This window comes from Pristiophorus japonicus, chromosome 22, assembly GCF_044704955.1.
Source record: "Pristiophorus japonicus isolate sPriJap1 chromosome 22, sPriJap1.hap1, whole genome shotgun sequence".
Classification (NCBI taxonomy): domain Eukaryota; kingdom Metazoa; phylum Chordata; class Chondrichthyes; family Pristiophoridae; genus Pristiophorus; species Pristiophorus japonicus.
Genome location: NC_091998.1, coordinates 8,921,882 through 8,938,018, shown reverse-complemented (window position 1 = coordinate 8,938,018; position 16,137 = coordinate 8,921,882). Strand labels below are relative to the sequence as shown.

Sequence of the window (16,137 nt, the reverse complement as noted above, 5' to 3'; positions counted from 1 at the left end):
ACTGCGCAGGTAGCAGTTAATGGATATGATGTAATTGGCATCACGGAGACATGGCTCCAGGATGACCAAGGCTGGGAACTCAACATCCAGGGGTATTCAACATTTAGGAAGGAGAGACAGAAAGGAAAAGGAGGCGGGATGGCGTTGCTGGTTAAAGAGGAAATTAATGCAATAGTAAGCAAGGACATTAGCTTGGATGATGTGGAATCGGTATGGATGGAGCTACGGAATACCAAGGGGCAGAAAACGCTAGTGGGAGTTGTGTACAGACCACCAAACAGTTGTAGTAAGGTTGGGGACAGCATCAAACAAGAAATTAGGGATGCAGGACAATGCATGCAAATACAGCAGTTAGCATGGGTGATTTTAATCTACATATTGATTGGGCTAACCAAACTGGTAGCAATGCGGTGGAGGAGGATTTCCTGGAGTGCATTAGGGATGGTTTTCTAGACCAATATGTCGAGGAACCAACTAGGGAGCTGGCCATCCTCGACTGGGAGGTGTGTAATGAGAAAGGACTAATTAGCAATCTTGTTGTGCGAGACCCCTTGGGGAAGAGTGACCATAACATGGTAGAATTCTTTATTAAGACGGAGAGTGACACAGTTAATTCGGAATCTAGGGTCCTGAACTTAAGGAAAGGTAACTTCGACGGTATGAGGCGTGAATTGGCTAGAATGGCCTGGCAAATGATACTTAAAGGGTTGATGGTGGATAAGCAATGGCAAACATTTAAAGATCACATAGATGAACTTCAGCAATTGTACATCCCTGTCTGGAGTAAAAATAAAACGGGGAAGTTGGCTCAACCGTGGCTAACAAGGGAAATTAAGGATAGTGTTAAATCCAAGGAAGAGGCATATAAATTGGCCAGAAAATGCAACAAACCTAAGGACTGGGAGAAATTTAGAATTCAGCAGAGAAGGACAAAGGGTTTAATTAAGAGGGGGAAAATAGAGTACGAGAACAAGCTTGCCGGGAACATAAAAACTGACTGCAAAAGCTTCTATAAATATGTGAAGAGAAAAAGATTAGTGAAGACAAACATAGGTCTCTTGCAGTCGGATTCAGATGAATTTATAATGGGAAACAAAGAAATGGCAGATCAATTGAACATATACTTTGGTTCTGTCTTCATGAAGGAAGACACAAATAACCTTCCGGAAGTACTAGGGGACCGAAGGTCTAGTGAGAAGGAGGAACCGAAGGATATCCTTATTCGGCGGGAAATTGTGTTAGGGAAATTGATGGGATTAAAGGCCGATAAATCCCTCGGGCCTGATCGTCTGCATCCCAGAGTGCTTAAGGAAGTGGCCCTAGAAATAGTATGCATTGGTGATCATTTTCCAACAGTCTATCGAATCTGGATCAGTTCCTATGGACTGGAGGGTAGCTAATGTAACACCACTTTTTAAAAAGGGAGGGAGAGAGAAAGTAATTCCGGAAGGTTATTTGTGTCTTCCTTCGTGAAGACAGAACCAAAGTATATGTTCAATTGATCTGCCATTTATTTGTTCCCCATTATAAATTCACCTGAATCCGACTGCAAGAGACCTACGTTTGTCTTCACTAATCTTTTTCTCTTCACATATTTATAGAAGCTTTTGCAGTCAGTTTTTATGTTCCCAGCAAGCTTGTTCTATGTATTCTATTTTTCCCCTCTTAATTAAACCCTTTGTCCTCCTCTGCTGAATTCTAAATTTCTCCCAGTCCTTAGGTTTGTTGCATTTTCTGGCCAATTTATATGCCTCTTCCTTGGATTTAACACGATCCTTAATTTCACTTGTTAGCCACGTTAGACCAGTTAGCCTGACATCAGTAGTGGGGAAAATGTTGGAATCAATTATTAAGGATGAAATAGCAGCGCATTTGGAAAGCAGTGACAGGATCGGTCCAAGTCAGCATGGATTTATGAGGGGGCAATCATGCTTGACGAATCTTCTGGAATTTTTTGATTATGTAACTCGCAGAGCGGACAAGGGAGAACCAATGGATGTGGTGTATTTGGACTTTCAAAAGACTTTTGACAGGGTCCCACACAAGAGATTGGTTTGCAAAATCAAAGCACATGGTATTGGGCGTTATATACTGACATGGATAGAGAAATGGTTGGCAGACAGGAAGCAGAGAGTCGGGATAAACGGGTCCTTTTCAGAATGGCAGACAGTGACTAGTGGAGTGCCGCAGGGCTCAGTGCTGGAACCGCGGCTTTTACAATATACATCAATGATTTGGATGAAGGAATTGAGTGTAATATCTCCAAGTTTGCAGATGACTCTAAACATGGTGGCGGTGTGAGCTGTGAAGGAGACGCTAGGAGGCTGCAGGGTGACTTGGACAGGTTAGGTGAGTGGGCAAATGCATGGCAGATGCAGTATAGTGTGGATATCCACTTTGGGGGCAAAAACTCAAAGACAGAATATTATCTGAATGGCGGCAGATTAGGAAAAGGGGAGGTGCAACGAGACCTGGGTGTCATGGTTCATCAGTCACTGAAAGTTGGCATACAGGCACAGCAGGCGGTGAAGAAGGCAAATGGTAAGTTGGCCTTCATAGCTAGGGGTTTTGAGTATAGGAGCAGGGAGGTCTTACTGCAGTTGTACAGGGCCTTGGTGAGGCCTCACCTGGAATATTGTGTTCAGTTTTGGTCTCCTAATCTGAGGAAGGACGTTCTTGCTATTGAGGGAGTGCAGCGAAAGTTCACCAGACTGATTCCAGGATGGCAGGACTGACATATGAGGAGAGACTGGATCAACTGGGCCTTTATACATTGGAGTTTAAAAGGATGAGAGGGGATCTCATAGAAACATATAAGATTCTGACGGGACAGGACAGGTTAGATGCGGGTAGAATGTTCCCGATGTTGGGGAAGTCCAGAACCAGGGGACACCGTCTTAGGATAAGGGGTAGGCCATTTAGGACTGAGTTGAGGAGGAACTTCTTCACTCAGAGAGTTGTTAACCTGTGGAATTCCCTGCTGCAGAGAGTTGTTGATGCCAGTTCATTGGATTTATTCAAGAGGGAGTTAGATATGGCCCTTACGGCTAAGGGGATCAAGAGGTATGGAGAGAAAGCAGGAAAGGGGTACTGAGGGAATGATCAGCCATGATCTTATTGAATGGTGATGCAGGCTTGAAGGCCGGATGGCCTACGCCTGCACCTATTTTCTATGTTTCTATGTTTCTATGACATAGTCACTGTGAGATTGTATAAGATGGAGACTTGTTTACCTGATGTACTTTCAATAAGGTTCACACCGTGTACATACATGCTGGCACCACTAGAGGGTACAACTGGTGGAGGCCACGGGTTTCCTGCCCTGGTGCAGGGCCTTGTATAAAAGGCTGCACACCATGTTTGCACAGCACTCTGGAATTTGGAATAAAGGACCAAGGTCACTACAGTTCAAGTACAACACATTGCCTTGTGGAGTCATTCATAAGTACATTATAGACATAACACTCTGTAAATGTAAACCCCTCTGCCTCTCCACATCTGTTTCCGCCTTAAAAAACATCTCTTATCTAGCTTTTATGTACTGCTCCTAACATGTCAGCCTTTGGCTTGCCATCCTTGTTATTGATTGGGTCTTGGATCATTAAACGCGCTATATAAATGCAAGTTGTTGTTGTTCTTCATATCTATACAATTTCATATTGTATAAACATCAGTGAGGTCCCCTCTTATCTGCATTATTTTCCAGGTTTGAAAGCAGTTTCTCCAATCTTCCTTCATAACCCATGCATTTCTACTTGGGACCAGTTTTGGTGGGCCTTCGCTGAACCAATTTAATGTGCACTGGTGCAAATTGGGGGTGGTTTTCTGTTGCAGACACGTGGCCACAAGGATTGAGGAAGCCAACCTCATTTCACATTGGACATTCATAGCCAGATTATCATCCCATGATTTTGAACCAAGGACTCATAAAAGAAAGATCTACATTTATAAAGCACCTTTCACAACCACCAGATGTCCCAAAGCGCTTTACAGCCAATGAAGTACTTTTGAAGTGTGGTCAATGTTGTAATGTGGGGAACACAGCAGCCAATTTATGCATAGCAAACTCCCACAAACAGCAATGTGGTAATGACCAGATAATCAGTTTTGGTTATGTTGACTGAGGGATAAACATTGGCCCCAGGACATCAGGGATAACTCCCCTGCTCTTCTTCAAAATAGTGTCATGGGATCTTTTACTTCGACCTGAGAGAGCAGACAGAGCCTCAGTTTAACATCTCATCCGAAAGGCAGCACCTCCGACAGTGCGGTGCTCCCTCAGCATTGCACTGGAGTGTCAGTCTAGAGTTTTTTGCTCAAGTCCCTGGAGTGGGACTTGAACCCACAATCTTCTGACTCAGAGACGAGTGTGTTGCCCACTGAGGCACGGCTGACACATGAAACCAAGTACTCATGTGAAAGACTGATATCCAACTCCCTGGGTCATCCGACATATTTCATAAAAAGCTGATTTTCCTCATAAAACTCATGTATAACTTATCTCACGGTAGAAAGTTATTGTACCACAATGATCTAAAGTGTGATCCGACTTTCCTGCACTAGAACTTTTGAGTTGGGGAAAACTCATTTTTTGGGTGAAATAGTTATTGATGTTGGTGAGCTTTGGTGGCCTTTGCTCATCAGTCTTACCTGCAATCCTATAAATGCCATTAGAACCGAGTTGATGGTTCCCAGGATTCCTTCTGGATCGAAAGGCTCAGTAGTGCGGTACAATTCCTGAAATGAAAGATAAATATGGGAATGGAGGGTAATTCACATCATTCACAGGTGTCAAGACATTCAAACCATCAATTCACTGACCCGCATTCTGACAGGTCCCATGGTCAAATGCTCTTTGGATTGCTATGAACTTATTTGGAAAGTTTCTGCTAATATTTTCTAAAAATGTGACACATAAGACCATAAGAAGGAGCAGGAGTCGGCCATTCGGCCCCTCGAGCCTGCTCCGCCATTCAATAAGATCATGGCTGATCTGATCTTGGCCTCAACTCCACTTTCTCTGCCTGTTCCCCATAATCCTTGACTCCCCTATCGCTCAAGAATCTGTCTATCTCCACCTTAAATATATTCAATGACCCAACCTCCACAGCTCTCTGGGGTAGAGCGTTCCAAAGATTCACCACCCTCTTCATCTCCTTCTAAAATGGGCCACCCCTTATTCTGAAATAAGTACCTGTATTCTAATAAGTAAAAGCACAGGTCAAGTTGAAAACATTGTGCTGTTTCATAGTAACTGTCCTCAGGTAGGAGTGCATCATTGGTCCCTGTTATGCTCATAATAAAGTAATGCAACTGAGTACGGTAGACATGAGTAACTGTGACCTCAGCTCCTTTATTCAAACTCCAGAGTGCAGGTACAGCATGGGAGACCTGCTTTTATACAGTGCTCCCAAGGGATGCTGGGATCCCTTGGGACTCCAACAGGTAGGCCCTCTGGAGGCGATCTGATACAGGTTGCCTAGGGTTACATACATAACAGTCCCCATCCAACTTCTCACAAGATTACCTTGATGCGTTTCCAAAATGTAATAACTCTGAATTCTATTTGCTGACAAGAAATTGTCCACTTTGTTGGATGCTGTCAGGTTCTTCCAGCGCCCTTGCCGGAAGTCTATCCCACATGTTCCCGCTTTTACTCAACACATTTGGCCTAAATTTTCCCACAATGAGCTTTCAACCATCTATCCGCAGCATAACCAAGACCGCCTATTTCCACCTCCGTAACATCGCCCGTCTCCGCCCTCGCCTCAGCTCATCCAGCATTTTCCTGTTTCAGTTCAGTTCATCTCTAGTTCAGACCACGGGCACCAAAGAGACATTACCTTGCATGTGGGCCAGTTGTAGATGTGATTAGTGCCAAGCACCAATTTGTCAATGTAGCCTGCCACCCCACCAGTACAGTTTGTGAATTTCCCTTCATCGCCTAGTCCTCCCGCTCCAAGATAACCTCTGTAAAATCAATCAGAGTGACATAAGCCAGGGTTGAGCTCTAAATCTGTCTTCCAATGTAAAATGATTGGGTACATCCTAATTCTAATAACTCCCGGGATACCCTATGTAACGTATGCACCCGTGAGTATGCTCACAGGATTGTGGAGCTGTTGCATTGTGAGTGGCTTAGCCAGTCACGTGATGTTCACAAGACTCAATAAAACCCCAGTCAGTTGAGTCCAGGTCATTCACGAAGAGGTAAGTGTTCTATGTGAGATAGCGTCAGTGTTCTCAATCAGGCCAACATCCCCAGCAACGAAGCACGGACCACACTCGGCCAGCTCCATTGGACGGGCCACATTGTCCGCCTGCCCAACACAAGACTTCCCAAAGCAAGCGCTCTGCTCGGAACTCCTACACGGCAGGCGAGCCCCAGGTGGGCAGAGGAAACGTTTCAAGGACACCCTCAAAGCCACCCTGATAAAATGCAACATCCCCACCGACACCTGGGAGTCCCTGGCCAAAGACTGCCCTAAGTGGAGGAAGAGCATCCGGGAGGGCGATGAGCACCTCGAGTCTCGTTGCCGAGAGCATGCTGAAAACAAGCGCAGGCAGCGGAAGGAGCGTGCGGCAAACCAGACTCCCCACCCACCCTTTCCTTCAACCACTGTCTGTCCCACCTGTAACAGAGACTGTAATTCCTGTATTGGACAGTACAGTCACCTGAGAACTCGCTTTTAGAGTGGAAGCAAGTCTTCCTCGATTTCGAGGGACTGCCTATGATGATGATGATGATGATGATGCTGTTGTGAGCCTGGTGGATGAACTGGTAATGTGTAGTGTGATTGTTAAACTTTTGTTAATAAACCAACTAGTGCTCAATAGCAATGCGTTGCGATGAATTCTTAAGCAAAGAACCCATGAAGCAAATACATTAATCCCTATACCTCCTGTTTAGATGTATTCGAGCTAAGTGTCACAGTTAGAAACAGCCTCTGAAGTAAGATAAGAGTAAATACAAAATCTTGCATCTACACAGACTTCCGGTTAACTGTTTCCATTACAAATTAATCTTTGAGGACACTGTCCATGCAAACTTGTCTCGGTAATTACACTCCCATAGTGGAGGTGCAACTAGGGGAGGATTAACTTTTTAAAATTTTGTAAATTTCCAGCACAGGTCTCGGGTTAATAAGAAAACTGTACGCACTAATGAGGGAGATACATCCTGTAAACTTGAGGTCATCCAAAACTCTGCCCGTGTCCTAACTCGCACCAAGTCCCGCTCACCCATCATCCCCTGTGCTCACTGACTTACATTGGCTCCCAGTTAAGCAAAGCGTTGATTTTTAAATTCTCATCCTTGTTTTCAAATATCTCCATGGCCTCGCCCCTCCCTATCTCTGTAATCTCCTCACAACACCCCCCCCCGCCGCCTGAGATGTCTGCGCTCCTCTAAATCTGACCTCTTGAGCATCCCTGATTATAATCACTCCACCATTGGTGGCCGTGCCTTCAGCTGCCTGGGCCCCAAGCTCTGGAACTCCCTCCCTAAACCTCTCTGCCTCTCTACACCTCTTTCCTCCTTTAAGATGCTCCTTAAAACCTACCTCAACTGTCCTAATTTCTCCTTTTGTGGTTTGGTGTCAAATTGTGCTTGATAATCGCACCTTGAAGCGCCTTGGAAAGCTTTACTACGTTAAAGGCGCTATATAAATACAAGTTGTTGTTATTGTCATCTAATGTGCGTGTAAAACAACCGAGACATGTCGAACAAAGTTACAATGGATTGATTAAGATAAAACAAAGCTCCTTCAAGGAGGAGTTTGGGAGTTTAAAGCAAAATCTCAAATGTTATTGAGAAAAGAAAGAAAGACTTGCATTTATATAGCGCCTTTCACGTCCACCGGACACTCCAAAGCGCTTTACAGCCAATGAAGTACTTTTGGAGTGCAGTAACTGTTGTAATGTGGGAAACACAGCAGCCAATTTGCGCACAGCAAGCTCCCACAAACAGCAATGTGATAATGACCCAGATAATCTGTTTTTTTGGCATGTTGATTGAGGGAGAAATATTGGCCAGGACACCGGGGAAGAACTCCCCTGCTCTTCTTCGAAATAAAGGCCGTGGGATCTTTTACCTCCGCCTGAGAGAGCAGACGGGACCTCATTTTGCTCTGACAACACTTTAGTCCAACAGTAATAAAAAAACAAGCCCAGTAAACAAACATCAAGTGTATAAATTATTTTGTTCTCATTACATCTTCACAGGGTGCAGCGCTTGGATATCGTCCAACTGGCTAAGTTATTGGAAAGATTTCATGGTGCCTGGGATCGCTAAAGAGCAGCTAAGTGGGCAAACTGATTCCAAACAGATACAAGTACAGCAAGGGGAATCAAACGTTCACACTGGAGGAGGCAATGGAAGGAGGGGATGGCATCAGGTCAGAACCTTCAGGTAATCAGGTTCTGCAGTGAGGCTTTAAGCCCAGGCCCTGTCTGCCTGGTTGGGTCATTAATAAAGCTGTTCGAAAGATGTTGGGGCTAATATTCTGGAAACCTGAGGAACTTTGGGCCAAAGGGTCATCTCCATCGAAACCCAGCTTGTGATTTTGTGGTTAAAGCCCATCTTTTCGACGTAGACACTGGGGGTAGATTTTCGGGTCTTCTGCGCACCGTTTTTCACCGCGGCAATGGCGGGGGTGAGGTCTCCTGGCCGATCAGTCAGCCTCCAGCGCCCCGCGGCGATCCTCGGGTCGGGTTTGGCGGCGGCGCGAAGCGGCGGTGCCCGGAAGAGCTGCGCCCGGTGTGCACCGCCCCCGGTCGCGACTCCGGCGCGAGTTTTGACCTCCCGCCCGATCCGTACGCCCCGCCGTGCACCCCGCCATGAACGCCCCGGGAAATCAGGCGGTCCAGCCATACCCACAGTGGAGGGGTGAAGAATGGACTCCTCGGGTAAGCGTGATTGTTTTTTTCTTGAACATTTTTTTGCGATTAATGTTGTGGTGGCGTGGGAAATGTTTTGGGAATGTTTGTGTGGGACAGGGCTTCTCCCGCCAGGCATCTCTCGGAGCGATCCCGGCCTGGCTCTTTAGATCGGGATTTCCCATGTCAGCGCCTAAGACAGGTGTACAATGCTTCCCTTAGCGCTGCACCCCCCATGATTGGGAACAGGGCATGGGGTGGCTGGGGGGGGGGGGGGTGGCGGGGGAGGCGGCGAGGAGGGAGAAGGAGCGAGGGGGGAGAGAGAGAGAGAGAGAGGGGGAGGAGAGAGCGGGGAGGGGGGCAGAGAGAGAGCGGGGGGGAGAGAGAGAGCGGGGGGAGAAAGAGAGAAAGCTGAAGTCTACATTGAAAAGATGGCCTTTAACCACAAAATCACAAGCTGGGTTTAGATGGAGATGACCCTTTGGCCCAAAGTTCCTCATGTTTCCAGAATACTAGCCCCAACATTTTTCAAACAGCTTTATTAATGATCCAACCAGGCAGACAGGGCCTGGGCTTAAAGCCTCACTGCAGAACCTGATTACCTGAAGGTTCTGACCTCATGCGGGGGGAGAGAGAAAGAGCAGGGGGAGAGAGAGAGAGCTGGGGGGGGGGAGGGAGAGAGAACCGGGGTGGGGGCGGGGGAAGAGAGCAAGGAGAAAAAGCTGGGGGAGAGAGAGCGAGGGGAGAGAGAGAGCGGGGGGGGATAGAGAGCTGGGGGGAGAGAGAGCTGGGGGAGAGAGAGAGAGCAGGGGGAATAGAGAGCTGGGGGGAGAGAGAGCTGGGGGAGAGAGAGCGGGAGGAGAGAGAGAGAGCGGGGGGATAGAGAGCTGGGGGGAGAGAGAGCTGGGGAGAGAGAGCTGGGGAGAGAGAGTGGGGGAAGAGAGAGAGCGGGGGCAGAGAGAGCTGGGGGGAGAAAGAGCTGGGGGGAGAGAGTGTTGGGGGGAGAGAGCGGGGGGATAGAGAGAGCGGGGGGATAGAGAGCTGGGGGAGAGAGAGCGGGGAGAGAGAGAGAGCGGGGGCAGAGAGTGCTGGGGGGAGAGAGAGCTGGGGGAGAGAGAGTGGGGGGAAGAGAGAGTTGGGGGGGAGAGAGCGGGGGGGAGATAGAGCAGGGGGGAGAGAGAGCGGGGAGAGAGAGAGCGGGGGGAAGAGAGAGTTGGGGGGAGAGAGAGCGGGGGGAGATAGAGCAGGGGGGAGAGAGAGCGGGGGAAGAGAGAGCGGGGGGGTGGGAGAGAGCTGGGGGGAGAGAGCGCGCGGTGGGGTGGGGGGGAGAGAGCGGGGGGGGGAGAGCGCGGTGGGGGGAGAGCGTGGGGCGGGAGAGAGCTGGGGGGAGAGAGAGCGGGGGGGAGGATGTCATGTATCTTACATTATTATATATAACTGTATCCTAACATGCTATACATGACTGTAATAAGATATGACCTGTAACCACCAGCATACCTTACCACCGGGGGTGCACTTGCAAGAGACATATAAGGGCAGGTCTCAGGCAAGTGCAGCATTCCAGAACTGTGAAATAAAGGTGCAGGTCCAGAGTGACCTTGACTTCACTACATGCCTCGTGTGAATCTGTACTGAGGGGACAGGACTTTACAGGGGAGAGAGCGCAAGGGGGAGAGAGAGCGAGGGGGAGAGAGAGCGAGGGGGAGAGAGAGCGGTGGGGGGGGGAGAGAGCAGGGGGAGAGAGAGATCAGGGGGAAGAGAGAGATCGGGGGGAGAGAGAGATCAGGGGGGAAAGAGTGTGGGGGAGAGAGAGAGCAGGAGGGAGAGAGAGCAGGGGGGAGAGAGAGTAGGGGGGGAGAGAGCAGGAGGGGGGAGAGATCAGGGGGGAGAGAGAGATCGGGCGGAGAAAGTGCGGGGGGGGAGAAAGAGCGGGGGGGGAGACAGGGGGGGGAGAGAGCGGGGGGGGGGGAGAGAGCTGGGGGGGGGGAGAGAGAGCAGGGGGGGAGAGAGCCAGGGGCGGGGGAGAGCGTGGGGCGGGAGAGAGCGGGGGGGAGAGAGAGCAGGGGGGAGAGAGAGCAGGGGGAAGAGAGAGCGGGGGGGAGAGAGAGCAGGGGGGAGAGAGAGCAGGGGGAAGAGAGAGCAGGGGGGAAGAGAGCGGGGGGGGAGAGAGAGAGCAGGGGGGGAGAGCGAGCAGGGGTGGAGCGCGAGGGGGTGAGAGCGAGGTGGTGAGAGCGAGGGGGTGAGAGCGAGGGGGAGAGAGCGCGGGAGAGAGCACGAGGGGGAGGGAGCAAGGAGGGGGAGAGAATGGGGGGGGAGAGAACGAGGGGGAGAGAGAGCAGAGGATGGGGGAAGTGTGCAGGAGGGGGGCAGGGGATGGGGGTGAGCAGGGGAGGAGACACTCGAAAAAAAGAAAACAAACTTGGCCAGAGGATCAGAGTGAAGAGATGAAGATGTGGAGAACTTTGCCTCAATGACACGGAAAAGTATTATTTTGTTCAGATAGATGTCCAGAGCTTAGAAATTATTTTTAAATTCGTGTCTACACATTCACGCTGTGTGCAAATGCGTTCTGTAGCTTCTGGGGCTTTTATATTGAAAGAGAGAACAAAAAAGATCATAAAGGAAATTCTAGATTAAATGTGGCACACCTCTGGGCTGAACGGCCCTCAAGATGGATGCCCTCTCATTCTGCCCAGCCTATTGTGTGTGACAGAATATGATTATCTAATATCCCTGGGCAAGCTCAGTAATGTGAGGCAATCAATCATAAGGAGCAGCTCGTCAAGTGTCCTGAGCTCCCACAGCAGCCGAGTGAGACTTGCAAGACCTGACCATCCGAAATTCCCGGCACGGGGAAAGAGATGATACAGGGGAGGCAGTGAGGCAGGCCCGAGAACATTGGCTTGTGCGGCAGTATAAATCACACAAGGCCTGCATCGGTTTGACTAGTTGCCTCATTACTGTGACCGATTTCGATTATTCAGGAGACGCACAGCCACTCTCTCAGCCTCATGTGTGACAATTTCAATATTTCAGGAGTGTGAAACAGCCGGGAGAAAGTCCTGAATTTAAAATCTTCATCCCTGCAAAATTCTCTTCCTCATTTTCAAATCCCTCCATGGCCCTCGCCCCTCCCTATCTCTGTAATCTCCTCCAGCCCCACAACCCCCCCCACCGAGATGTCAGCGCTTCTCTAATTCTGCCCCCTTGAGCATCCCTGATTGTGATCGCTCAACCATCGGTGGCCGTGCCTTCAGCTGCCTGGGCCCCAAGCTCTGGAACTCCCTCCCTAAACCTCTCCGCCTCTCTGCCTCTCTTTCCTCCTTCAAGACGCTCGTTAAAACCTACCTCTTTGCCCAAGCTTTTGATCACCTGCCCTAATTTCTCCTTATGTGAGTCGGTGTCAAATTTTTTATCTCGTGTGAATCGCCTTGCGAAGTTTCACTACGTTAAAGGCGCTATATAAATACAATATCTTGTCTCAGATCCCTCCATGGTCTTGCCCCACCCTATCTCTGCAACTTTCTTGAGTTTATATCCCCTCTTGCACCCTTCAGGTGGTGCACTTCCCTCCCCCCACCCCACCACACACTCCCCATCCTGTGTTATTAAAACTAATGAATGGAAAACCAAGGGCATCGTGCCCACATATTCTCGATATGCGTGCGTGGTCCTTTGAGCAGGCATTTAGCCCTTTTGTGTCTAAGACTTAAAGTTAGTTAGTCATGCTGATTGGATAAACATCATATCCAGTGGGTATCTTACATGTTCAAAGCAATGTTGGTTACCCCATCCCAGACGGTACTTACCTGGGACATCCTGGGACACGTAGGAGGAAGGTTAGGCACAGCCACAGTGTTTCCAGTAAGACCATAAATATCCACTCAGGCCAGTAGATCAGAATATCCCTAACCGGGGCCCAAATGCGGTCCTAAGGGTATAATCATAAGGTGCATGAAAAGATAGAAGTTCTCAAAATTAAACACGCAAATACGTGCAAGATAAAAGGCATCGTGGATTATGGTCCCGCAGCAGATGGCATGAAGGGTGGAGTGTGTTTCAGAGTACAGGTTGTACCTCTCCAGTCCGGCACCCTTGGGACCCGACCGGTGCTGGATCAGAGAATGCTCCAGACCATGGGAGGTCACGCTGACCCTAGCGTTGTCAGCAATACCCTAGACTTACACCACTGCTGACAACGACCTGGCCGTGCTCTGAGCATGCGCGGCGCAGAAGCCTACTGCGCAGTATTTTTCAGGCCCAGCTTCGACAACCTCAGTCAGCCGCCATGTTCCTCTCTCCCTTTCTGTGCCGACCCGACCAAGGAGGGAACATCGCAAGGCAGTGGAGAGAAGAGGAGCAGCCAGCCCCACGACACAGCGCGGGTCGTGACCGCTCCCCCCCAACCGGGAATGATGCCGGATCAGGGATAGTCCCGAACCAGAGAGTCCCGGACTGGAGAGATACAACTTGTACTTACATTGAGGACCTCAGTTGACAGCATCAACTGTGCATTAAGAGAAATCGAGATTCCAGCCGATCTCGCTTTAGGGTCTCTCAAACCCGCGGCCTCTACCACCTAGAAGGACAAGGGCAGCAGGCGCATGGGAACACCATCACCTCCACGTTCCCCTCCCAGTCACACACCATCCTGACTTGGAAATATATCGGCCGTTCCTTCATCGTCGCTGGGTCACAATCCTGGAACTCCCTCCCTAACAGCACTGTGGGAGCACCTTCACCACACGGACTGCAGCGGCTCAAGAAGGCGGCTCACCACCACCTTCTCGAGGTCGATTAGGGATGGGCAATAAATGCCAGCGACGCCCACATCCCATGAATGAATTTAAAAAAACAGAAATGGGAACTCCGATTGAGAAACCAGCCAGAGGCCAAAGCACTTGACTTCTTTTTTTATGTATTTGAACATAAGAACAGAAGAAATAGGAGCTGGAGCAGGCCATTTGGCCCTTCAACAAGATCACGGCTGATCTTCAACCACAACTCCACTTCCCGCACTATCCCCATATTCCTTGGTTTCCTTCGTTCCCCAAAATGTATTGACCTCTGATTTGAATACACTCAACAACTGATTCACAACCCTTTGAGTGAAGAAATTTCACCTCCTCTCAGTCCTAAATGGCTGAGTCTTTATTTTGAGACGGTGACCCGTGTTCTCGACTCCCCAGCCAGGGGAGACACCTTCTCAGCATTAACCCTGTTTGGGATGGCTTAAAAAACACAGATCTTCACAGAGCTACGATCTGAGATAGTAGATTCCAGGGCAAGGCAGTTCCGAAGCCCTTTCCTGGAGCACGCGTCATCCTTTTAATCCGCTCGGTATTAGTCTGGTGGTAAAACATCATGAAGTATTGGTTATGACCAAAATAGATCATGAATAAGCCGAGTGGTTTGCTGAGCTGTGGCATTTTGCGGCTTTGCACACAGCTGAGGCTCTGCTCTGCATAACCTGTCACGGAGGCAGTGAAGGTGTCGCTTTCTGAAAGGTTGTGAGCGGTAACCAATCACTCGCCTCGTAAAACCACCGTCACTGATGGAATGCAATCAGCTCCGGGGAGCAAGCATGAGATCCCATGGCAATGTTGCTCAGTCTATCATCGCGCAGAATTTCTCACCGTGAATGGATTCAGTTCCCGTTTAGCGCAACAAGTTTCCATCACAGCAACGACAAAGTACGTGAATCCAAGACGCTGCAGGACCCCAGGGATTCTGGCTCTTTCCCACGATACTGTGAAGAAAGAAGAGAGACGTCATAACTTCCTGTGAATGATATCCGTTACGTACTTGCTTCGTGGGTTCTTTGCTTAAGAATTCATAGCAACACATTGCTATTAAGAACTAGTTGGTTTATTAACAAAGGTTTAACAATTACACTACACATTACCAGTTCATCCACTAGGCTCACAACTGCATAGCTCATCGTGGAGGACCTAGACTCAACTGGCTGGGGTTTTATTGAGCCTTGTGAACAGCACGTGACTGGCTGAGCCACTCACAACGCAACAGATCTGCAACTATTTTTTAAAAACTTTTAAATCAAGTGCCCCCTTATGAAAGGGGCACAAGAACCGACAAATCAACAAGTAAAAGTTTTCAAAACTTTAAGCGGTCAAATTAAAATTTGGTTGCCGGGGGTGATTCCAGTCCCTCCGGCACCCACCTCTCGCGGAAGGCCGCGAGCGTACCAGCGGACACCGTGTGCTCCATCTCCATGGACACCCTGGCTCCGATGTAACCGCGGAAGAGAGGCAGGCAGTCGGGCTGAACGACCCCCTCGACCGCCCGCTGCCTGGACCGGCTGATGGCCCCCTTGGCCGTGCCCAGGAGCAGTCCTACGAGGAGGCCTTCCGACCTGCCCGCTCCCCTCCGCACAGAGTGCCCAAAGATCAGGAGTGTGGGACTGAAGTGCAACCAGAATTTGAGGAGCAGCCCCGTCACGTAATGGAACAGGGGCTGCAACCTCACACATTCCATAAAAAATTCCATTCCAAAGTCGCAGATATTGCAGGCGGCCTGGGAGTCCGTGAACTGACTTAAAAAAACCTGTTGCACGGGACTGCTCCGTGCACCACCCTCCAGGCCAAGTCCCCAATAAATAAAGGGAGGACTCGCACGTAGAGAGAACTCCATTGGGGACCCCCGCCTCCTCCGGGCAGTGAGATGGTGCGCCATGGCGTGTCCGGATGGCAGATGAGGATGGCAAAGCAGAGAGTGTGCAAGAGCAGCCCGTCAACAACTCTACAAACCCATGAGCATACTCACAGCTGCATACATTACAGCACTGAAGAATATTTGCTATATGTAATGGAGTAGAAGGCCCAACCCACTGTGACATGGCGTGATGTGACCTAGTTTGGTCCCTCCAGTTGTCTGTGAACCGAGTCCCTAAAAACACTTATGATCCTATAAGGACGTGCCAAGAAGACAAGTTGCAGTACCCAGAAGAATGAGAGGTGATCTTATTAAGACATATAAGATCATGAGGGGGCTCGACGAGGTGGATGCAGAGAGGATATTTCCACTCATAGGGGAAACTAAAACAAGGGGACATAGTCTTAGAATAAGGGGCCGCCCATTTAAAACTGAGATGAGGAGGAATTTCTTCTCTCAGAGGGTTGTAAATCTGTGGAATTCTCTGCTCCAGAGAGGCTGGGTCATGGAATATATTTAAGGCAGAGATAGACAGATTTTTGAGCGATAAGGGAGTAAATGATTATGGGCAGCGGGCAGGGAAATGGA

General features: G+C 49.3%; 1 protein-coding gene across 1 annotated transcript in view; it reads right to left on the bottom strand.

Moving 5' to 3' along the window:
- Positions 1 to 16,137, bottom strand: part of LOC139235170 (heparan-alpha-glucosaminide N-acetyltransferase-like) — a 245,718-nt gene that overhangs the window by 65,911 nt on the left and 163,670 nt on the right. The window contains exons 10-13 of the mRNA XM_070866390.1: positions 14,514 to 14,626; positions 12,687 to 12,808; positions 5,844 to 5,970; positions 4,651 to 4,737 (exon numbers count right to left, since the gene is read on the bottom strand). Coding sequence (XP_070722491.1) covers positions 4,651 to 4,737; positions 5,844 to 5,970; positions 12,687 to 12,808; positions 14,514 to 14,626 — 449 coding nt within the window. The remainder of the gene's footprint in view (positions 1 to 4,650; positions 4,738 to 5,843; positions 5,971 to 12,686; positions 12,809 to 14,513; positions 14,627 to 16,137) is intronic.